The 25,791-nt window shown below is 41.2% G+C and overlaps 1 protein-coding gene across 1 annotated transcript in view; it reads right to left on the bottom strand.

The window, feature by feature from the left end:
• LOC137379821 (tryptophan 5-hydroxylase 2-like) overlaps positions 1–20,707 on the bottom strand; it is a 44,690-nt gene extending 23,983 nt beyond the window's left edge. Inside the window, exons 1-5 of the mRNA XM_068051196.1 lie at positions 20,624–20,707; positions 9,188–9,328; positions 7,309–7,492; positions 5,488–5,588; positions 2,210–2,277 (exon numbers count right to left, since the gene is read on the bottom strand). Of these exons, the coding sequence (XP_067907297.1) occupies positions 2,210–2,277; positions 5,488–5,588; positions 7,309–7,492; positions 9,188–9,328; positions 20,624–20,707 (578 nt within the window). The remainder of the gene's footprint in view (positions 1–2,209; positions 2,278–5,487; positions 5,589–7,308; positions 7,493–9,187; positions 9,329–20,623) is intronic.
• Between the last annotated feature and the right edge of the window lie 5,084 nt (positions 20,708–25,791).

The following is a 25,791-nucleotide window of genomic DNA, read 5'->3' as shown; positions in this document are numbered from 1 at the left end:
TCATCACTGCTAATTTTTCTATATTATCAATAGCAACAACAATGCTGATTGTTATTCTACCAAATAACTATTTTCCTTCCATCTGCTGAGTCCTGTCTGTCTTTCCACCTCTTTCTTCATTTTAAAGTCTTCTTTCACTAAGCTTTTAGTCATCCCTTGTAATAACTTCATCTTTGGCTCTATGTCAATTTTATGACTGATTATAGCACTGTGAAGCACCTTGGGATGTTTCTCTACATTAAAAGTGTTACATAAATGATATTGCAAAAACAGCAGGGCCAATCAGCATTCTGAAGCTGCAACCAGTATACTGACATTCATCAACCTCCAGCTCTGATAGGTAGTCATGTATCATCACATAGTCCTGAACGAGTGACAATAGATACTGCATCTGAAAACTAAAAATATCTTAAAAATTAAAACTGATGCTCTGTACTTTACTGTTTCATCTTCAATCCCACTAGGATCTTCTTCCTAGTGTGCTGGAAATAAGAGCAGGTCTAGGCCACTTGGCCCCTCGAACCTGCTGCACCATTCAACTAGATCATGGCTGATCTTCAAAGTGTAGATAGTAATGGTTTGTTTTGTGGTACATTCTCTCTGTGTGTACAACTTGTAAATCATCGTGTTCTCCTTGCTCTGCAAAGAGATAGAACATTGTGAATGCATGAGCACATTTATCCGTTTGCACACTGAATTGTCATTCCATGCACTAGAAGAGGCTTATGTATAATCAGTCTTTATAGTCTTTTAATATAGAATATGCAAATCATGGCTGATATGGTACATACCAGTTGTTGCACGCATCCCTATAACATCCACAGTCCGAACATCTTTTTGAGCCTCCAACCCCCTCCCAAATAAAGCGACTATTTCTTCATCACAGTCAATGAGTGTTGAGTCCACCATCAGTGCCCTCCAGTTAATTACGAGTTTTGCCTTTAGACATAGAAGCAGTGTGGATTAAGTCAGGACATTCTGATCGAATAATATGATCCACCTGCCTCTGCTATTTTGATTTGCAAGCATTTTTCTGTAAGTACAGCATTTTTATACAGATCTTTCACTCTGATTTTCCTTCATTCCATATATGGCCTATGCTGCTACTAGTGCCAAATCAGTTGCTTCCAGGTCGTATAGGGGCCATTATCCCACATCACAGCAACACAGTTAAGAAGAACATCAGGTGAACAGTTAGCAAAATCTATACCTGGATCACCAATTTTTTCTTGTCATTTATTCCAATTAAGTGGCTCATTAACTATTTGAGAAGTGTTAAAGGTTCATTATTACTGGTGTTCAACAATAGGACTTGTTTTTATCATAGCAAATTTAATTACATCTAAGAAGTATACAATTCAAAATCACATTTTCCTGCCGTTTTGTTATCGACCAACAATATTGATGAAAAAGACTTTTTAATGCCTTTTTTGAGCAAAGCAGGAAGATGCAAGTGTAAAACTTCCACAACAGGTGATTCCAGGGCAGGTTAATATGAACAAACATCCACCTATTGCACACGGCTGGTCACATCATAACCTCTGATTTGACTCCTAATTATTGTGCATGAGGGAGGCTCACACCCAGAATGGACTGACACTCTGCATGGAGGTCTGAGTACAGAAGCAGGGATTTAAAGAGCTGCAGCAACAAAGTGCAGAATTATTTATTTCTTTGTCAGATTGCATTCAGAGTTAAAATACAGGAAATGGAAGGCTGCGTTACAATGCCCTAATTAACATAGATTATCCATCCATAATAAAGCTTTTACACATTTTGTGCAACAGCAAAGAACAGGGTTGGACAACTTAAGGTGGGAAGCAGAATGGGGCACCATAGAATTGAGGAGCCAAGGAGTTTTGTTTTTGCAGTCTCTGCTCACACATTTACCAACACCAAGACCACTCCCACTGATCGGAAGATCTGTCCCATGGCTCTTCATGTGAACTGGAGAGTAACAACATTAACTGTAATTTCCTGACTTCAGATGTTTGGATTTTTCCTTGTAAGAATCGCAATGGTTGTAGACCAATAGGACAGCCTCTTGATAGTAGGCTTGCAGTTTCTGATGGTAAAGCTAATATTACGTAAATGAGCTTTAAGTTGAGACAGTAACTGTATGTATTAACTTAAGCTATTGGAAACAAGCTGATCTACAGATTTTTTTTAAAAATCTATGAAATTCTCTTTTTTACCTACTAACACTTACATTTTGTAATTCATGGCAACATCCACAAAGTATTTCCTCCGCCTTCTGTATGCATTGTCTTTAAAACCCTGGGAACAGAGGGAGATCTAGGCTGCACTTACACTACAACAGTAGCATCAGTGTAAACCAAAACTGCTTCGCACTGACACTTACAGTTGCAGTGTAAATGTAGCCTAAGACACATCATTTTAAAGGCTGCTACACAATATAGTATCATTATCAGTGCAAACAGAATGTCCATACTAAAGAAAGCACAGCAGTGTGAATTTATATTGCAATGAAACTGTAAAAGAAGTATTTTCAGTCGCTCATGCATTAACTATATTCATCAAGAAAGTCCAGATTGTGTGAAGTTCTGAAATTCAGGAATAGAAAACTGAAGTTTTGCAGCTTTAAAATCAGCTTTTAAAACAAAACATTATGATTTCCATTGTACAAATTCTCTAAAGTATCAGACTATTCATCTGCATTTCAGATATGTTTCAACTTCATAATGAGCTACAGGAGTCTCTACACTGGAACTGAATATTAGAAACTAGGGCACAGGTTGCACTTAATTTTTCAACCACTAATTTAAACAGTCAGAAATTCATGCCCAGCTTGTGCCCAAATTTCTAATGATTACCTCTGATAGATGGGCCCCTCCCCTAGCAATAGCACAACATCAGAAAATTACTGCTTAATAGAGTCATTTTTCTCATTTATAATATAAGGACTTGGAGGTATGATTTCCACAGGGGTTCCCGATCTCTCACCGTAACTTCAGCGGAAGATTGGCAGAAACTGCTATGAAGGACGCGTTTGTTGACAATACAACCACTGGATGGTGCACTACTCACACATGCACAAATGTAGTGTCATTGACTGAAATGTCAGCAATGTCTCAGGCAGCTGCCTGGAATACAGATGGCACTGCTCATTCATACACAGAAAAGTAAACACACTCTGCATTGGCAAATTTTGTTCGCCATGCATTGGAGTCTGAAAGTCATTTGAAAAAGTGCAACTCCCCCTGCCCTCCTCAATGGCCGCTTCTACCCCAGTTCACTCACTCCCGTCCGTCCGCCACTTCAATCGCTGCTTGTCCCCCTGCTCCCTCTCACCCGCCCGCTTGCCCTTTCACCCGCCGCTTGCCCCCCACTTGCCGCTTATTCCCCCCTTGCCACTTATTCCCCCTCCCTTGCCGCCTATTACCCCCCCGTGCCACCTATTCCAGTCCCTTGCCGCTTGTTCCCCCCTCCTTGCCGCTTGTTCCCCCCATCGCTTATTTGCCCCGTCGCTTATTCCCCCAGTCACTTATTCCCCCCCTTGCCATTTAAACCCCCCTCCACTCCCCCTTTCAGCTTATTCCCCTGTCTCACTTCCTCCCGTCCCCCTCGCCGCTTGTTCCCCCCATCACCGCTGGATCCCCACCCACCCCCCAGCCCCACTCCCTCTCCGTCCCCCCATTCACCCTGTTGCTCGTTCCCTCGCTCCCGACTGGGCACAGCGCACGTGATGATATCACAATACGTGTTGACATCACCGTGCGCATGCACGAGTTAATCCTGGCAAGGTGGCAAATTTGCGGACACACTCAGATGACATCAGAGCTTGTTCCCGCGCTGGCAGTGTTGGCATGAGACACTCTGTAAATGTTAGTCATCACCTGGAAAGGTAGGCAGGCATTTGTTTCAAGGCTTCTGAATCCTAATGCCCTGAGGGCAACTAGTGCTGCCCATGTCCTAAGTTTTTAATTCACTGGTTGTGGACATCACTGGTGTTGTGCCAATATGCTTTGTTGAGTGATAAGTTTCTTTAATCCACTGACTTGAGATGTGAATTTATATTTTTAAAAACATTTAAAAAAAGATGACTTTGCTAGTAGCTTAGGATGGTCACCTAATTTGCAACACTGTATCCTACCTGCAAGGACTGTGATGAGGGAGACAAAATGTCTGGTAATTCCCCAGCAAGAACCAAGACCTAGGAAGTTTAAGGGAACTGTTTCTTCTCTTTCTTTTAGCCAGAAGAAGAAATACTGCCAACTGCTATGTTTAAGTCACTGAGTGACTGTCATGTGACAAGCCCCTCCCCATCTGTAGTTTTAACCTGGTATTTTCTCTGCAGCAGAGGAGAAGCAAGTGGACTCTGACACGTGCAGACCGGAGTGGGGGTCTCTCCCTCTCCATTCCAGCTTGAAAGCTTTCAAATCCTGCCTGTTGACTGACCACCTTTGCATACTCCGGCTACAATTAGAAACTCCGTTGGAGGAAATCATCCGTATCGCTATCTCCAAGAAACCCACCAAACCAGTCATCTACCTCTTTAAACTAAAAGCCTCAGGACCACTGAATTCAGCTAGAAGCCAGCCAAATCACCAAATGCCACAGACTGTATACTGCATTTTTCTATGGACCCTAACTCAACCAATCTACCTTTCCACACTCTGTAACCTATTTGTGTGTATGTAAACCTCTAGCGTGTGTGTGAGTGAAAGTTGGCGCATTGATTATTATTTTATTAGTTTGGTTTAGGTACAATAAAGTTAACCTGTTTCTTTGTTAACTCAAGAAAACCTGTCCGATTGGTTCTTGTTATGATCTTAGCAAGTAAGTAATCAAACACCTACTGAATTGGCCAGTACATCCACTTTAAGAAAGAATTAAACCTGTTGTGGTCAAACAAGGAGAAAAAAGAAGGAAGCCCTTTGACCCTTCCTCACTTGACTGTAACACTGGAAAAGCCAATATTTATTGCCCATCCCTAATCACCCTTGAGAAGGTTGTGGTGACAAGTGAATGACTTGTTAGGTGATTAAGTGGCAGTCACATTGCTGTCAGTCTGGAGTCATGTATAGGCCAGACCAGGTAAGGATTGGGTTGGGTTTTTACAATCTGGTAGTTTCTTGGTCCCCACTTATTGGTACTAGCTTTTTATTACAGATTTATTTAATTAGCTGAATTTAAATACCCAACCTGGCATTATAGGATTTTAACTCATGTCTTACCAGATTACTAGTCCAGGCTTCTGAATTACTAGTCCAGTAACATAACCACTATGCTACATAATGGAGACACAACGGACTAGATTCAATTCTTTATTGACTGGGCAGAGCTAACTAGAATAAGGTAACCAGCCTTATTTTGCTGATCCTTTATGAAATATTTTGGACTCTTATCCAGAATTGCATTTAAACCACCATTTCCACAAAGACTAGCCTCTGAGTTTAGTGACAACTCTGTTTCGTAATAACTTTCCTTTTGCTATTTGAACTCTGATACTTTGTTTGTACTTACTGGATGGTCTGCATCAAGATCTGATCCATACATCAGGACTCTCTGGGAGCTTTTATCTAATTCAGAAATCTTTCTTGGAAACCAAGGAAGGCCACACAATTCTAGACAATACACAGTAAAATAAAGATATAAGAACACCTGAACCATCAGTGCATTCTAAGTAATACTATCAGAATTAGTTGAGTAACTTTCTAATTATAAGATAGTTTTCCCTGTTATGGTGCTGAAAATTCATGGGTCGCTGATCCCAGCAATCTTGTCAATGTTGCACCAGTCTTTAACCTGACCGCAGGTATTGGAGTCATAGGGAGGTTTCCTCTTTTGCACGTTGCTGGTGGGCTCCAGATCAGCAGTGGTACATCTCAGGCACCCACTTGTCTCAATATGCTAAAAGAAAATCCAGCGACTGTTGCAGTTTCTGATCAGGTTGTTAACCCTTCCTGGAAACAACATAGATGTGCCCCCATAGACCCCTTTCTAAAAAGGCTTTCTTTACAGAAGCAATGATCCATTTTTACTCCAATAAAATATGTTAGTGTGGCATCTCCTTTCACAACATTAATTATGCCATTGTCCTGACTATAATTACAAAAGAGCATGAGTGGCATGGCTCTAAATAGGTACAACAGAGCAGATGTTCTTGGCTCTGCACACTGGGGGACTTGGATGCAGACCAATGAAACTCTCTTATGTATTTTTGTGCAATAATGGGAGGTTCTGGTTGGTTGCGGTTTTTTTGATGCCAATGACATTACTTTAAAGTAATAATATCTATAAAATGCTATATATTATACATGTACCTATCTTACATATAGCGTTTATAGGCTAATAAATGTTGTACAATAGTTTAATTGGTCAGCATTACCCTTGGGTGGGCCTGATAGATAAGTAGTGACTGGACAGTTTTCCCTTCTTTGGACAGGCTATTTTTTTGTTAAGGTTACATGAGAATGTATTGGAATCTGTCCGTAATGACCACTTTAGAGTTACGGTGATCATTACAGAACTGGAATGCCTTGTAAAATAGGAGAAACCGAAGTTTACACCTGAAATGAAAGCACCAGTTAGTTGGGACCATGAGCCACATATTTAGCATTCATGTGTGGTCGTAAATTATCTCTGGAATTCAAGTAAGAAATCAAATTAATCCATATGGAAATAGATCAGCAATAATGGCTATCTGCCTTTTCATTGTTTAGTCTATAGTAGGGATGTAAGAAGCTAATAGTGACCATAGCTGATAAGTCACCTCTTAGGCCACTGGAGCGAGGACTGCTGCGTGTTTACTTCATTTATGCAAGTCAAAGTATGTCAAAAAATGAGCAAACTTATCACATGGTCTCATTGCCAGCCTCCAGCAGACAAAATAAATATCCTCTTTGATCCTTTAGGCACAAAATATAACAATGTGAAATGTTGGAGGCAACATGGGTGACCATTAGAATTCCAGCTGTACAGTTGTAATGAATTTTAAAATATGGCATCCAGCCTGTGATTTCCAACATGGTGATGCCCCAATCTCATCCCTGTTATGTGAATGTCTTGTAAAGATAGAAAATTCTGAAAAGTAATTCTTTTCCATCATTATATTCAGTGACAGGTTTAAATTGTGAGAGCAGTTTTGTTCTATGGCCTCAAGTCCAGTAAGAAATAGACAATACACAACAACTTCTCCGTTGACCCTTGTACCACATACTCGGTGCATTTCAGCTCCCAGAGATGAAAAGGCAAATTCAAATTCACATTACCACCCAGCTGCTTTGACTCACTTTTCCTAATAATATGACACTACAATGTGTAGACTGTGGCTGTGGCTCATACCTTCTTCCTCTGTCCAGTTGCTGGCCAGTGGATTCAAAGAAACAATGTTTGAGTTGGTTCTTAGTAACCGAATCAGTTCATTAAAATCTTCTTTTGTGCTGCTGCAATCCACAAATATCTCGACTTCTGAAGCTCTTCTCTTTGACTTTCTGGACTCTATATGAACTAGATTGATGTGTTTCTCCTGATGAAGCAGAATTTAATTCAAGGGTTAGAATTTACACAGGGAGAGTCAAAATGAAATGTAGTATTAAGGTGAAGTGGTGTTAGAGGGTGGGGGATAATTAGAACACAAGAAATAGGAGCAGGACTAGCCCCTTATGGCCCACCTAGCCTGCTCTGCCATTCAATGCGATCATGGCTGATCTTGGGCTTCAATTCCACTTTCCCACTCGCCCCTCATATCCCTTGATTCCCTGAGAGACGGAAACTCTGTCTGTCTCAGCCATAAATAGATTGGGGATACAGTACAATTCTGTCTCTATTTTAAACTCATACATTCTGCCTCTGTTTTTGACTAAGCCTCGATGATTTAATTTTATCAGTTATGGTTAAATAGCAAACATTTGGAAATTTAAGAAACCCAGAGAATTGGTGTTCACTGATGAAAGGTACAGCAAGTAATTAGGAAGGCAAAAGGAATGTTAGGATGGAGTATAAAAGTTAGGGAAGTCTTGCTACAACTGTACGGGGCATTGATGAGACTGCACCTGCAGAGAGTTTTGGTCTCCTTATTTAAGGAGGGATGTACTTGCATTGGAAGCAGTTCAGAGAAGGTTCATTAGGCTGATTCCTGGGATGAAGGGGTTGTCGTTTGAGGAAAGGTTGAGCATTATGGGCCTGTACCCATTGGAGTTGAGAAAAATGAGAGGTGATCTTATTGAAACAAAGACTCTGAGGGGGTTTGACAGGGTAGATGCTGAGAGGATATTTCCCTTCATGGGAGAATCTAGAACTAGGGGCCACAGTTTCAAAATAAGGGGTCTCCCTTTTAAGCTGGAGATGAGGAGGAATTTATGCTCTCAGAGGGTGATTAATCTTTGAAATTCTCTTACCCATAGAAGAGTGGCTGAGTTAGAGAGATTTTTGATCTACACGGGAATCAAGGGCTATGGGGAACGTGCGGGAAAGTGGAGTTAAGGTCACCATCAGATCAGCCATGATCTTATTGAATGGCATAGCAGGCTCGAGGGGCCGAATGGCCTGCTCCTGCTCCTATTTCTTATGTTCTTATGTCATCAACCTGAAACATTAACTCTGTTTCTAGCTCCACAGATACTGCCAGACCTGCTAAGTAATTGCAGCATTTTCTGATTTTATTTCAGATTTCCAGCATCTGCAGTATTTTACTTTTGCATTGGGGTTTCTCAAGAGTTGCAGGGAAAGGAGCTGGGAGATGGAAAACTGTGGCACTACAATGTCATCACTGGCGGGGGGTGGAATTACACCATGGCGCATTTACATGGCCATTTCCAATGTAAAAATGGACATAGGAATTTGTTAGAGTCATTATGGCACAGAAGGAGGCCAATCAGCCCTTCAAGTCCATGTTGGCTCGCTGTAGAGCAATCCAGTCAGTCCCATTCCCCCACTCTATCCCTATAGCCCTGCAAGTCTATTTCCCTCAAGTGTCCATCCAATTTCCATTTGAATTGATCATCTCCGCTTCCACCACCCTCACAGGCAACAAGTTCAAGATCATTACAACTCGCTGCGTAATGGGAATGTTAACAAAAATGTGACAAGAAATAAGATTTAATAGACAGGAATTACATGCAAACATTTTTATAATATATTATAGATATTTTTAAAAATAATTTTTAGTAGGTAAACAAGCTCTTCAGCAACAGTTGTTTCCCTGCACACTATAGGATCTTACTTGAAAGATCTGAAGGGCTTGCACTAATCCACCAACTTCATTCTTCAAAGCAAACAGAATTGTGGTCCTGGAAGTCTCATTCTTGCAGTTTTCTTTGCTGATTTTCTTCTCATCATATTTGCTGGACCGTCCTTTATTTACCTGCTAAAATGTTTCAAACAAAATAATTACATTTAGAACAAAAGAGAAGTCTTGTGTCTATTGTCAGAAAAATCAGAAGAATTTTTTTAAGTAGTAATTACTGTGTAGAACATACAGTGATAAGGGACATCTTTACTGGGACTCTATAGCATTCAGTGATGATAATGTCAGTGAATATGAAGGGGAGATGGTTAGACTCTCTCTTGCTTGAGATGGTCATTGTCTGGTACTTGTGTGGCGCGAATGATACTTGCCACTTATCAGCCAAGCCCGGATATTGTCCAGGTCTTGCTGAATGTGGTCTGGGACTGCATCTTGTCATGCAGACCTCCACCTGCCAAGAATGAGGCATATTAATTTTGTCATATGAACACTGATTTTAAATTGTTGCTGGAGTGAAGAAGTTACTTGTTTGAAGATCACCAGACTCTGGGCTGGAAGGACATTTGCATCCTGAGAGACCCTGCTTGTGGAGACATAGGACTATTCCCTGTTCCAATTAACCCAAATGGATTTTGATCACCAGACATTGAAGGTGTAAGGAAGCACATTCCAGAGACTGCTTAAGTAATACAATCCACAAACCTCGCAGGAGAGACTGTTCCAAATAAGGACCAAGTCATATGACTAACCTGCTGGGCAACCTGGGGTTTTTTGAATTGTGCCAGGAATTGTGAATTGTGAAAGGAAGAGAAGGCAATTCACAACTGAAGCTGGAACAAGGAAGCCACTCTCTCTCTCTCACTTTCTCCCAAGCCACTGGACCCTTGTAGACATGTATACCTCAAGAGAGAAAAGACTCCTACATCGGAACAAGTTGAAACGTGAACTGGGCCCGAACGAATTGCAAGACTTACTGGCAACCAAAGACTCCACATTGAACTTAAAGGACTGTAGCTACCAGATATTGCCTCAAACTTTTCCCCTTTATTCCTTCTACTTTTTCTGTCTCTCTCTGCACGTGTCTTTATTGCGTATGCATGCTAGGGTGGTCACGCCGCATATTCATGGTCGTTAACTGGATTAGAGTTTACGATTAATAAGCTTCCACCTTTCTTGTTTAAATCTAAGGAAACCCGTCTGATTTCTTTGCCATACAATTAGAGCAGTGAACAAGGATTCACTGAGGCGGAGCTAAAAACAAGGTGTTTCTAAAATTGAACCCTGTTATGGTTAAACCAGGCAAAGGCTGTGAGGGAACCCCTAGACCCCTTCCCACCTGGTCATAACAATCTCTATCTGAGGAATTTAAAATGGAACTGAAGTCTGTGCAATCTTCAATCCCATTTCTGACCTTGTAATGTAAGGAAGGCCCATTGACGAAGCAGCTGAAGATAACTGGGCCCAGGACACTGCTCTAAGGAAATCCTGTAGCGACATCCAGGGGCTGAGATGATTGGCCTCTGACAATCACAAGTATCTTCTTTTGTGCTAAGTATGTCTCCAGCCACTGGAGTGTTTTCATCCCAATTCCCCATTGACTTCAGTTTTACTAGAGTTCCTTGCTGCCACTCTCAGACAAATGCTGCTTTGATGTCAAGAGCAGTCACTCACACCTCACCACTGGAATTTAGCTCATATCCACATTTGGATGAAGACTCTAATGAAGTCTGTAGTCAGAACCCAAACTGAGCATTATCAGGTTATTGGTGAGTAAATACCACTTGATAGCACTGCTGACTCCTTCCATTACTTTGCTGATGATTGGGAGAAGACTGATCGGGCACTAATTGACCAGGTTGGATTTGTCCTGCTTTTTGTGGACAGGTCATACCTAAGCAATTTTCCACATTGTTGGGTTAAGGCCAGTGTTGTAGCCTTACTAGAACAGCTGGGCTAGAGGTGTGGTTAATACTGGAGCACAGCTGGGATGTTGTCGGGTCCTGTAGCCTTTTCTTTGTCCAGTGCACTAAACCATTTTATGATATTACATGGATGAAAACTGGTAGGGGTCTTAAGAGGAAGCCTGTTTGTCAGTAAGGGTGATGTAAATGACCTAAATATGTAACTTTCTGCCATCTGGCCATCAATTTCTGGATTCCTGGGATTTCTTTTCCAAGGTATATTAAAAGGCAGAGCTGAAATTGTCCATTCTGGTTTTGAAGGACGTGTAATCATCGATTTCAAATTATGCACGAAATCTTTATACTTTAGAGATTTCTTGTTAATTTTTTACTTGTTTGTGGGACGTGGACATCACTGGTTAGGCCAGCATTTATTGCTCATCCTTATTTGCCCTTGAACTGAATGGCTTGCTCAGCCATTTCAGAGGGTATTTAAGAGTAAAACAACATTGTTGTGGGTCTGGAGTCCCTAAAGGACATTAGTGAACCAGATGGGTTTTTACAACAGTCGACGGTGGTTTCATGGTCACCATTAGACAAGCTTTAAATCCCAGATTTATTAATTGAATTCAAATTTCACTATCTGCCATGGTGGTCTCTGAACCCATGTCCCCAGAACAGTAGCCTGGGCTCTGGATTACTAGTCCAGTGACATTACCACTATGCTACCACCTCCCTACTTTCTCTTTCTTTAGAAAGGTAACCCAAGAGCTGTCAGGTGCATTTCTGTCCTGTTCAATATAGGATTTTGGTCAGTTTCTTTGGTGAGGTTCCCTCTAATGCAATCATTAGCTTTTCCACTTACTAGGATTCCAAAAAGGTTGTCGTGGGCAGTCCTATGTATGTCTAGAAAATGATGTGACATTTTATAAGGAGCAACCTGAATGACCTGGGATTTCGATCTTTTTGTTGTATTTCAGTTGGGAATATATTTTCTTTTTCACTCTCTTGAATTGTACCGCTTCTGGCATAATACCTGCAAGCATCCCTTCCTCTGACATGTACGGTACTTTGTGATTCCAGCAGAGCACATATCTCTGAGGTATGGGGGCAAAAGTCCACAGCTGTTGCAGTCTATTGGTTCATCGGGGTCTTTCTCCCTCCATTTATGACTTTGCTTTTGGCTGGGTCACTTATGTAAGCTGATGGGGCTTTCCCATCTTCAGCTGATCTACATTCGCTTTCCCATCAGTTTGGTTTCTAACTACCATCTGTTGCATTTTTAATAGCGTCACTCTCTCCTGTCTTTGGATTAACTTCTCAAATGTAAGGTCAGGATTGATCTGAAGCTTCCCAGACTGTCACTTGCCAACTGCAACATGGTCAGAAATCACTTCTTCATCTAGGGCTGTATTTTATTTGCACACTGACGCGTGTTGAACTCGGCAGCCTTCCAACATGGAAAGGCCACCGCACAGGCCCTGCAATATTACATGTGGGGCCTGATTTAAATAGAGGGGGTGGAATGACCGCCCCAGATGGCATAGAGAGGGCGGCCACCGGATCCCCGGTAATGGCGTCTGACACCACCGGGCAGGCGCCAGCGCCATTTTTAAAGGGTTTTAAGCCCTTAACACAGATTTTAATTTATAAAGTTATAGTAGTGCCAATTTTTAAAAAATATACAATTAGGATACCCCAACCCCCCAATGGTTATTTAATTGGCCCTCATTGACAAAACTCATTTTATTCCATACCCAAACTTCCCCCCCAACCTTCTATCATTTGCCCTTCAACACCTTCCCACAGTCAATAAACAGTGTTTTCCCCACTCCCCCAACCCTCCCACCCTGAAAATTTATTCCTCCCCCGTCCTCACCAGGTGAACGCCTTGGAACTCCATATGGAGTTCCGAAGGCGTGCGAAGTACGAATGACGGCCGTATAATCGGCGTGGGATGGCCGCCGCCTGCAGGTAAGTTTTATTGCATATAATTTAGGTTCATTTTAATATGCAGATGAAGGGCCCGCCGCCAGATGGTGGTGGGGGGTGGGGGGGTGGGGCCACACCACAGTTCGACCCGCCGCTGATAATATGTGGCGGGACCTTCTCGATGTCGTGGGTCAAGGCGGGCCTCTCCCCGCAGAATTTTACCGGCCCCACCCCCTCCCCACCCTGCTGTAACCCATGCATCGAGAGGCTGGTAAAATTCAGCCCCTAATGTGCCATTCACACAGTGATTTACTAACCAATATACAGCTATGATGAAACCTCCTGCATATTTCCCCTCTTGTTTCCTTTTGTAAAATTTCTCAGATTATATTTTCTCCTCATCGCAAAATGGTTTTGCAAATTTTTCCACTACTAAATTACAACTCCATTCAGATTCTATTTCAGGTTAGATGAAATGAGAATATCTATTTCTTCCCCTGCCACATATATTAATAAGCAGATCTGAATCATCATATCCTTTTTACAGCTGTTCTGTACCTCCATGTGATGTATCTATCTCATAGGCATAAAGGTAATATACGAAGTTTCTAGCTATAACTTTATCTGGGGGTCTCCACTGAAATGCTGTTTATTTTTGCTCTCGACCTTTCTGTTATTCTCGTTTATGAAACATTGCTTCTGCTGTTAACCTAGGCTCTATTTGTTAAGCCTCTTCTCACATGTTGCCTTGTTTGTCTCTTTTCTCTTTGCAAAAGTATGTCAACTGGTACTTTTAATTCTTACTCATTGAATAAAGAACAAGTGAGATTTAATTAACACAAAAACATTTACCTTCTCAGCATGTGATGTTCATTCATTTTTACAGTCAGGAAGAAGTAGCCTCTCTAATAACTGAGAATATGAGACAGGGGTCATTTTCCAACCTTGCATTGCCAGGCAGGGAGCCTCATTTGCCAAGGGCGCATCTCAGAAATTCAGGCACATACAGTGCACGATTTTCCAAACTTAAATTTAGATAGTTGCAAACTTCCAATATGGTCAAAGCTCTCTTCTAACAGCGTGAAGTTGGAAAATGGCCCTTTGCATGTGATCATAATAGTGAAATTTGAATATATCATAACTTGCAATGAAAGTTCCTATGGCTTCTTTTCAGACACAAGTAACCAAATGTAAGTTGGAAATTTCACTTTTGAAGTTTCTTCTTTGGCCTCCTTGACTCGAGAGACAATGGGTAAGCGCCTGGAGGTGGTCAGTGGTTTGTGAAGCAGTGCCTGGAGTGGCTATAAAGGCCAATTCTAGAGTGACAGGCTCTTTCACAGGTGCTGCAGATAAAATTGGTTGACAGGGCTGTTGCACAGTTGGATCTCTCCTTGCGCTTCTGACTTTTTTCCTGCCAACTGCTAAGTCTCTTCGACTCACCACGCTTTAGCCCCGCCTTTATGGTTGCCCGCCAGCTCTGGCGATCACTGGCAACTGACTCCCACGACTTGTGATCAATGTCACAGGACTTCATGTCGCGTTTGCAGACGTCTTTAAAGCGGAGACATGGATGGCCGGTGGGTCTGATACCCATGACGAGCTCGCTGTACAATGTGTCCTTGGGGATCCTGCCATCTTCCATGCGGCTCACATGGCCAAGCCATCTCAGGCGCCGCTGGCTTAGTAGGGTGTATATGCTGGGGATGTTGGCTGCCTCGAGGACTTCAGTGTTGGAGATACGGTCCTGCCACCTGATACCAAGTATTCTCCGGAGGCAGCGAAGATGGAATGAATTGAGACGTCGCTCTTGGCTGATGTACATTGTCCAGGCCTCGCTGCCGTAGAGCAAGGTACTGAGGACACAGGCTTGATACACTTGGACTTTTGAGTTCTGTGTCAGTGCGCCATTTTCCCACACTCTCTTGGCCAGTCTGGACATAGCAGTGGAAGCCTTTCCCATGCGCTTGTTGATTTCTGCATCGAGAGACAGGTTACTGGTGATAGTTGAGCCTATGTAGGTGAACCCTTGAACCACTTCCAGAGTGTGGTCGCCGATATTTATGGATGGGGCATTTGTGACATCCTGTCCCATGATGTTCGTTATTTAAATAACGTTATTTAAATGCGTCAAATTTATTGCTTCCTGCATTGACTTGCGATTCAATGCAAACAGATATCATTTGCGACTCCTCTTACTGCGATAATCTCTTTAGATCCATATGTCCAGAAATGTATGTTTAAGGAAACCAAGTAAAATAACAATAGCTATTATATGTGGTGGCATTTAATTGGTGGCTTTAATTGAAAAGAAAGACATTGCATCCATGTATATATTTCAGGAAGTCATCAGATGTATCCATATTTTATGAAGTCAGTTTGTGTAGCGTTTACAGGGAAATACTTTTTTTCAAACAAATAATTGTTCTCACTAATGGAACACCTCATCACATAATGTACAACATAGAAATGATCATCAGTACAGCACTATTGATACAGTTATTTAAGGCATCATTGCCCAGGTACTGTAGGGTTATTCTGCTGGTTGTTTCCAGTTTTGCCTTTCCAATCATATGTCTACCGTCACTTTCCATTATTTAGTTATTTTCTAGCCTGAGCTATCTTGTGAGGTGCTTCCTCATTATGACTTTAGTTGATGTTTCTTGAAATTGCATGAGGCCTACATTCCTAACCATTACTGCAATATAGAACATTGCATACCCTATGTACAATAGCAGCTTCCACTGGAAAGAGATACAGAACTGGCTCGGTCATAGAAGACAGAGGGTATCAGTGTTTTTCTGAATGGAGGGATGTGACTCGTGGTGTTCCGCAGGGATCAGTGCTGAGACATTTGCTGTTTGTAGTATATATAAATGATTTGGAGGAAAATATAGCTGGTCTGATTAGTAAGTTTGCGGACGACACAAAGGTTGGTGGAGTTGCGGATAATGATGAGGATTGTCAGAGTATACAGATCGGTTGGAGACTTGGGCGGAGAAATGGCAGATGGAGTTTAATCTGGACAAATGTGAGGTAATGTATTTTGGAAGGTCTAATGCAGGTGGGAAGTATACAGTAAATGGCAGAACCCTTAGGAGTATTGACAGGCAGAGAGATCTGGGCGTACAGGTCCACAGGTCACTGAAAGTGGCAACGCAGGTGGATAAGGTAGTCAAGAAGGCATACGGCATGCTTGCCTTCATCAGTCGGGACATAGAGTATAAAAATTGGAATGTCATGTTGCAGCTGTACAGAACCTTAGTTAGGCCACACTTAGAATATTGCGTGCAATTCTGGTCGCCACACTACCAGAAGGACATGGAGGCTTTGGAGAGGGTACAGAGGAGGTTTACCAGTATGTTGCCTGGTCTGGAAGGCATTAGCTATGAGGAGAGGTTGGAAAAACTCGGATTGTTTTCACTGGAACGACGGAGGTGGAGGGGCAACATGATAGAGGTTGACAAAGTTATGAGCGGCATGGACAGAGTGAATAGTCAGAAGCTTTTTCCCAGGGTGGAAGAGTCAGTTACTAGGGGACATAGGTTTAAGGTGCGAGGAGCAAAGTTTAGATGGGATGTGCGAGGCAAGTTTTTTACACAGAGGGTGGTGAGTGCCTGGAACTTGCTGCCAGGGGAGGTGGTGGAAGCAGATACGATAGCGACGTTTAAGAGACATCTTGACAAATACAAAAAAAAAAAATCTGTTGTTGGTAGATTTTTGTTAACAAAGGTATTTAGGGATATGGGACAAAGGCAGGTATATGGAGTTAGGTCATAGATCAGCCATGATCTCATTGAATGGAGCAATAGGCTCAAGGAGCTATATGGTCTATTCCTGTTCCTATGGTAGGGCCTTGGCTGCTCTTTGTACTTTTGGTATGGGAGAAAGAAGACAATTCATAATCCAATGACTAATTGTTTACAATGCATCCACTTAAACTACTTGTAAGGAGTTGATGGTTAGTGCGGACAAAAAATTGGTGTGAGCATAAGAAATTAAGTAAACTAAATGCATTCAGGAAATAACAGTGGGGACAGCATCTAGTCTCAGAACAACAAGGGACGGAATAGTTATACTTTGAAAAGAGCCTGAGGAGTTTGACTGAGATTCAACAGCTGCTTTGTTCCAATTAAGAGCTCAGTAGGATCTGAGAAACAGGTAAGTAAGATGTAGGCTTTTACCCAAGATTCAAATCTGGAACAGAAAAAGGATTTTTTTTTAAACTATCGATCGGTTTAGAAATAAGAAGCTCGAGTTGTCTGAAAAATTTGTCTCACCCTTTGTCTCTAGGTTATAGGGTTAAAGGATTTGCCTGAATAATCAGTTAGACTTGGTGGTATGATGCATAAATTGGTTTTTCATGTGATTTGTAAATTATATGATTAATTCAAATACCATTAACTGAATCTGTGTGCAGTATTGTGTAATAATTATTGAAGTTCATGAATTTATCCCTTGTAATTCTGATAAATCTAATTGGGTGTCATACAGACAGGAAAATGAGGTACAAGTTTAAGTAGTGGCTGAATTTGAAATGAGAATTAATACTTTTAATTAAAGTGAATTCATGATTATACTTGGTGGAATTAAATTCAGAAACATTTTCCCATATATATCTGGAAAGAAATATGTATCTACTATTCAATAGAGAGATATCTGGTCTCTGATAGACCATTCCTCTGTGTTGTTTTACAATGTTATGAGATTAGTGACATTTGTCAATTGTGTCTTTACAATTAAGGATAGTGCCATCCAGTGAAAATGAGCATAATTTTTCTGTGAAAAGCAGTGGTCTTGAGGGTGGTGCTACTGCAGAAGAAAAAAGCAAACATGAGGAAAAATGCCACAGGGTGGCACAGTGGCGCAGTGGTTAGCACCGCAGCCTCACAGCTCCAGCGACCCGGGTTCAATTCTGGGTACTGCCTGTGTGGAGTTTGCAAGTTCTCCCTGTGTCTGTGTGGGTTTCCTCCGGGTGCTCCGGTTTCCTCCCACATGCCAAAGACTTGCAGGTTGATAGGTTAATTGGCCATTATAAATTGCCCCTAGTATAGGTAGGTGGTAGGGAAATATAGGGACAGGTGGGGATGTGGTAGGAATATGGAATTATTATAGGATTAGTATAAATGGGTGGTTGATGGTCGGCACAGACTCGGTGGGCCGAAGGGCCTGTTTCAGTGCTGTATCTCTAAACATAAACAAACATAAACAATAGGAAAGGAATAGAGGGATATGGGCCCCGGAAGTGCAGAAGGTGTTAGTTTAGGCAGGCATCAAGATCGGCGCAGGCTTGGAGGGCTGAGTGGCCTGTTCCTGTGCTGTACTGTTCTTTGTTCTTTGTAACCAAAAGACTTCCTCTGCATAGTATAAAACTATGAGTTTGTGTTGTTAGGCATTCAGAATCATTAAGGAATACTACATGGTATGGCTTAGCAATAATGTTATTATTTTAGAATAATATAAAGAATAGGCATAGCATAGTAAGTTTTAAAGTTACTTATATTGCTGATGATTTGGCTCAGGTCACCTTGATGTTTAATGAATATATTCCAATTTAAAGCAAACTGATTATTTCAACCAAGATTAGCATATTTGTTCTTACTGTTGTATCCCTGTTATACTGGCATTGAAATTCTGGTGCAATTATTTTAATTTGTGCAGGGAATTCTTGGTATATTGTGGAGAAATGGGATTCAGTGAACAGCAATAGGTTTATTCAACTCCGAGTCAGTTCAACTGTTGACATTATGCAAATTTAATGAGACAATTCCTGTACCACAAACTTGTCCATATGCACTGGGATGAGAACTTAAATTAAATTCACAGCTGGACAAATATAAATAATTTGAGGCAAATTTGGCATGCGACTCGGGTGCTCCTGATACACCTAATGTCAATGGATTACCTTTCTAATTTATATTTTGAATCTAATATACATTATTGTACGTCCATACGTAACAAAACTACAATAAAACTGCAGGGTTTTCACAATAACAGTGGCGCAGTGGTTAGCATCACAACTCCAGCGACCCGGGTTCGGTTTTGGGTACTGCCTGTGTGGAGTTTGCAAGTTCTCTCTGTGACCGCGTGGATTTCCATCGGGTGCTCTGGATTTTTGGATAACTCTAAGACTGAGTGCCAGATGTCATGTGTGCAACTTCGTGTCTACTTAGTTCGGAGCCAAGAAACTCACAATCTTTAAAAAAAACCATGGAACAGATTCGTTCCTCAGATATTGGCTTTTAGTCACCGTGGAAACGTTTAAATCTACAAAGTAAATATGTTTGCTTTATTTGTTTGCTGTTTTTCAATGCAGTCATTTTCCCTCTGATGAAAAGGATGCGATAAAAAATCTTATCAGCTGTAACATGAATAATGGATATTACTTACCAGTTTAAAACTCTTGACTAATTCACTGAATCGGCTGCTTTTCCTTACTCGCTGTTATCATCCGTAAACTTGTCTCACTTCCCTCTGCCTCAGCATTTCTTATTCTTCAGCTATCGCCAGGAAGTTTATGGTACTTTATACCATGGGTTCGTTCATTTCGAACAAGCATTCAATCTGTATTTGCACTTGAATCATCATATTTCATTTGAAAGTTTTGCTCAATTAGCTTGATTGTGGTCCAGTTTATATTAACTTTGCTAAATCTACACCTTCCCCATTGTTTATTTAAAATTCTCCATCAGTAGAAACAACCAACAGTCATATTCCGAAAATTTATGAGTCTGGTACAAAGGACGAGTTTAAGCACTCTAGTTCTCAGATTAGATAAACTGACAGAAACCGGAAGATGTATCATCGAACAGTTAGTTATACGTTAGTTTCAACACATCTTGTATAAAATCCTGGATTTGACACTACCAGTTTAGCAAAGTGTCAATTAAATGTATTTTTAGGTAAATTAATATAAAATTACCATCTTATCGGGGCAACGAGGACTGGCCTTGCTCGTGACGCCCCTATCCCCAGAATGAGTAAAAAGCAATGACCACATTATGAAGTACTATATTTTCACAATGGGTTTTTCTACCATTACTGTATTGACAGTTTTTAAGAGTTGCTAAGGAAAGAGTAAGAAGCCAAAACCAACTAGTAAGTGATTAGTTGTATATAAGGGCAACTCCCGCAGTCACAAGAGAATAGAATTGTAGGTGATCATTTAGCCCAAAGTTTAATTCCTGTTTAAGATTGTAGAAATTAGATGCAATTAAATATCTAGAGTTCCATTTATAGCAAAAGAACATTACAACATGGAAAGGAACTAGATGGTTCATGGAGTCAATGTCAATATTTACCCTTTACCAGTAAATCACATTTGCCCGCTCTGTTCCCATTTGTCTTCAACACCTTTTCCTTCACCTACGTATCCAATGTAATCTTAACTGCTGATATTGTTTCTACCTCAACAACTAACCCTGGAAGTGAAGTCCACAGCTTTATAAATCTGTGTTAACAGGTTTCTCCTGTCTTCTGTTCTAAATCTCATATTTAATCTTGCATCTCTGAACCCTCAATCTTGACCCACCAACTAAGACTAAGGATCCAAGACTAAGGTAAACCCCGGCTGTGAACTCACCTGATTACTTAATCGTTGTTCTTCCAGTAAGGCCGAGTCCAGCGACATTCCTCTCTTTGCCCAGTATTTACTTCCAATCATCATCTTGGCAACGTTTTTAGGAGGGAAGGTTTAAAGGACTGGAAAAGGTAGAACCGTGTTCTTCAATGGGACTGCGAATCAGTCTGGATGATGTCCTTTCCAGTGGCAGCTTTGGGTGCTTAAATACTCTGCAGTGCTGATGGAGTGATAAGAGGAGCTGCTGTTCTGCGCATCCGAGAGACATCACGGAAACATCCTCATGAACCTGTTCTCTTAGCTCTTTCGTTCCCGCAGAAATGGTGCATAAATAATATTTATGCGGCATCTCCAAATATTGCTTTAACTCTATATAGTGGACCCTGGCGTGTAATCGGATTTCAGTGCACAATGAAAGGTTTGGGGACATCACGTCTGACTCGGTGAAACTCCCTGAACAGTTGTCTCGGATACCTTGAGATATTATTTGAGCCGTTTGTTTGGAAAGAGAATGTACTGAAATTCGTATTGGAAGGACGAGCTGCTTTCCCAAGTATGGGCACTGGTCTATCGATATATTTTGATTTGACCCATTTACCATGCACCTGCTGTTTCATTATAGCAAACCAACAAAACAACATTTTCGATTAACGTTCCAGCCTCTCATTTACATCACAATGTGATACTTGGGGATTTTTTGCACAAGCAGCCTAAGCAGAGTAAACTGAAATAACCGCACGCTAATTTATCTGATTGAAATTATTTTTTCATAAAATCGGATCACTGTTAAATTAAGAGATCAATGCAATGTCGTCCTCATTTTCCAGAGAGTAACTGGATGCATGTTACCATTGGACTAGAATACTACATTCTCCCTTCTTGATGATACTCAAGACATTTCAATGTAGAGTGAGTTAACGTCGTTATAATGCATTCGAAATTTATCTCGCACTTTCGTGCTTTCATTTGTCCTTCCCAGATTTAAGCATCCACCAAATCCCTCGGTTTGATCATCAGTCACTGTTTGAATGAACTATTTTCAATGCCACCAGATTTAAAGTGAAAGATAAAACCTGTCTATAAAATGCACATATCAGCACGTCTGTCAGCATGCCCAACGGTAAATGTATCAGAGTGAATCCTTATTCTTTCAATTGAACACATAGTTTTTCATTGCCTTGAATAAAATTAAAGCCAGATCCCGTAAAATTTGCTTTATTCTTATCCCTGACCGATTTCACTGTTGGTCTGCTCCTCTTCACATCCAGACTTTTCCAATATCTTCTTCTCCGCTGACACTATGTCTAAACAATAAGGGCGGTTCTCTGGTAAAAATTGAATTACCATCAGAGGAATATAGAGTAAATCCATGTGAGACAACTAGGTTAATGGCTTTATTTAATCCAGACTACCAGCACTTACAATAAACAATAAATTAATTAATCTAGTTTGCAAAAGAAATCTGTAAAATTAGTACAATCTGTGTCTAAATATATTGAGTAACAATTGTTTGATGAAAATGTAAATCCAGAGGGCTGAAATATTGAGTTTTATGAGTTTCAGGGTATAAACAGCCACAAATATTTTAGCTATGAATCTGTGCCAGATAACCAGTTAGACGGGATTTGTGTAAACCATCATGGGCAAGAGATCAGGACGATGTAAGATCGTTTGGGGCAGTAGGAAACTCAGAAAAATTTAATTATTGATCATGATTGTAATGACTCTGAACTAAAATGGATAGAATTGGACTCACGTGTGGGAGAGGAGTCAGTCGAGTTGGTTCAGTACTTACTGTTCGTTGTGAGTGCATTCTGAACCAGGCCAGAATGTGTCATCGGGAGCTTCAAGTAGTTAGCATTCTCTAAGATGGGAAATGTTTGATTAACAGTAATATTAGTTTTGTTTCCTTTTTCATTTTTGAGGCTGTTCCGTCATTAATGAATACAATTGGTAGCAATACTATTCAAAAAGTGCATAAGGAAGTTCTCACAAATGACTTGTAAAAACCCAAAATATAAATCAACTAGTTCTTATGTACTCTCTGTAAGATTTAAGAACTATATTTGTTTAAAGCTTGGACTCTTCAAAGGTTAAATCATTATTGAAATGACTAATGTGATAGTTGAGACTGTGACAGATGTGATCAAAAATAATGGAAATGTGTTAATATGAGTACCATTCTAACTGGTTAAATGAAACTGAATCGAATTACACTTTCATCTTAAGTATCAGTTGGCATTTGGAGAAATCAGTTCAGTCTATTTGTGAAGAGCCCCTTGTAAATAAGTTAATTTCAAATATTTTTATCTGGTTTGTGGGTTTTTCCACAATGACTTTTCTCATTTTAAGCAGACATATGTTGCTGTTACTGTTCTGTTGAGGTTGTTTTTATTTTTAACCTGCTACTGAAAACAGAATATGTGGGAAATCAGAGGAGCAGGAAAATCTCTTTAGGCTTTTGTTTCAAGACCTTTTCTGAACCAGAGGTCAAAGTTATTTTTGATTGTTGTTTGCATTACATGGTTAATGACCCAAACAGACACACAAAGCAAATAGAAATATAGAAACATAGAAAAATAGGAGCAGGAGTAGACCATTTGGCCCTTCGGGCCTGCTCTGCCATTCAGAAAAGATCATGGTTGATCGTCTAATTCAGTACCCTGTTCCCGCTTTCTCCCCATATCCCTTGATCCCTGTAAGAAAGACTCACTTTGGTAGAAAGAATAGAAAAGCAGAATATTTTTAAAAGGTTTGAAACTCGTAACTGTTGATGTTCAGAGAGACTGGATATACTTCTACAAGGAGCATAGCAAGCTAGCATGCAGGTACAGCAAGCAATTAGGAAAGCATATGGCATGGTGGCCTTCATTGCAATGGGATTGGAGTACAAGAATAAAGAAGCCTTGCTACAATTGTACAGGGGTTTTGTGAGACTACACTTGAAGTACTGGTTGCAGTTTTAGTCTCCATGTTTAAGGAAAGATATACTTGCATTGGAGACTGTGAAGGTTCACTAGATTGGTCCCTGGGATGAAAGGATTGTCTTATGATGAAAGGCTGAGTAAATTGGGCCTATACTCTCTGGAGTTTAGAAGAATGAGCGGTGATCTCATTGAAACATAAAAGATTTTGAAGGGCTTGATAGTGTAGACATACATTGTGAGGTTCTTTCCCCTGGCTGGGGTATGTAGAACACGGGATACAGTCTCAGGATAAGGGATTGCTCATTCCGGACTGAGATGAGGAGACATTTCTTCACTCAAAGCATGGTGAATCTTTGGGTTGCGGATGCTTCATGTTGAATATAAGGCTGAGTTAGACAGATTTTTGATCTCTCAGGGAATCAAGGGATTTGGGGAGCCATGGAAAAGTGGAGTTGAGGCCAAGGATCAGCCACGATTATGTTGAATGGAGGAGCAGCCTTGAGGAGCTATATAGTCTCTCCTGCTCTTATTTCTTATGTTCTTAAATGTCCATAATAGAACATAGAACATAGAACATAGAACATACAGCACAGAACAGGCCCTTCGGCCCACAATGTTGTGCCGATCCTTTGTCCTCTGTCAAGGACAATTTAATCTATACCCCATCATTCTCCTTTATCCATATACCTATCCAAAAGCCTTTTGAAAGTCCCTAAAGTTTCTGACTCAACAACTTCCCCGGGCAAGGCATTCCATGCCTCGACCACTCTCTGGGTAAAGAACCTTCCCCTGACATCCCCCTTATATCTCCCACCCTTCACCTTAAATTTATGACCCCTTGTAACGCTTTGCTCCACCCGGGGAAAAAGTTTCTGACTGTCTACCCTATCTATTCCCCTGATCATCTTATAAACCTCTATCATGTCACCCCTCATCCTTCTCCTTTCTAATGAGAAGAGGCCTAGAATGTTCAGCCTTTCCTCGTAAGACTTATTCTCCATTCCAGGCAACATCCTGGTAAATCTCCTCTGCACCCTCTCCAAGGCTTCCACATCCTTCCTAAAATGAGGCGACCAGAACTGCACACAGTACTCCAAATGAGGCCTTACCAAGGTCCTGTACAGCTGCATCATCACCTCACGGCTCTTAAATTCAATCCCTCTGCTAATGAACGCTAACACCCCATATGCCTTCTTCACAGCCCTATCCACTTGAGTTGCAACTTTCAATGATCTATGCACATAGACCCCAAGGTCTCTCTGCTCCTCCACATGCCCAAGAACCCTACCGTTAACCCAGTATTTTGCATTCATGTTTGTCCTTCCAAAATGGACGACCTCACACTTTTCAGGGTTAAACTCCATCTGCCACTTTTCAGCCCAGCACTGCAACCTATCCAAGTCCCTTTGCAGACGACAATAGCCCTCCTCGGTATCCACAACTCCACCAACCTTTGTATCATCTGCAAATTTACTGACCCACCCTTCGACTTCCTCATCCAAGTCGTTAATAAAAATCACAAACAGGAGAGGACCCAGAACTGATCCCTGCGGCACGCCACTGGTAACTGGGCTCCAGGCTGAGTATTTACCATCTAAGACCACTCTCTGCCTTCTATCAGTTAGCCAATTCTTAATCCAACTGGCCACATTCCCCACTATCCCATGCCTCCTGACTTTCTCCATAAGTCTACCATGGGGGACCTTATCAAATGCCTTACTAAAATCCATGTACACCACATCCACTGGTTTACCCTCATCCACTTGCTTGGTCACCTGCTCAAAGAATTCAATCAGGCTTGTGAGGCAAGACCTACCCCTCACAAAACCGTGCTGACTGTCCCGAATCAAGCAGTGTCTTTCCAGATGCTCAGAAATCCTATCCCTCAGCACCTTTTCCATCAACTTGCCTACCACCGAAGTAAGACTAACTGGCCTGTAATTCCCAGGGTTGTTCCTATTCCCTTTCTTGAACAGGGGCACAACATTTGCCTCCCTCCAATCACCTGGTACCACCCCCGTCAGCAGAGAAGATGAAAAGATCATTGCCAGCGGCTCTGCAATTTCATCCCTTGCTTCCCATAACATCCTTGGATATACCCCGTCAGGCCCGGGAGACTTGTCTATCTTCAAGTTATTCAAAAACCCCAACACATCTTCCCTCCTAACGAGCACTTCCTCGAGCTTACCAGTCTGTTTCACACCGTCCTCTTCAGTAATACACCCCTTCTCATTCGTAAATACC

This window comes from Heterodontus francisci, chromosome 18 (assembly GCF_036365525.1).
Source record: "Heterodontus francisci isolate sHetFra1 chromosome 18, sHetFra1.hap1, whole genome shotgun sequence".
Lineage (NCBI taxonomy): Eukaryota > Metazoa > Chordata > Chondrichthyes > Heterodontiformes > Heterodontidae > Heterodontus > Heterodontus francisci.
The sequence above is the reverse complement of the archived record's forward strand: the minus strand, read 5'-3'. Positions and strand labels throughout refer to the sequence as shown.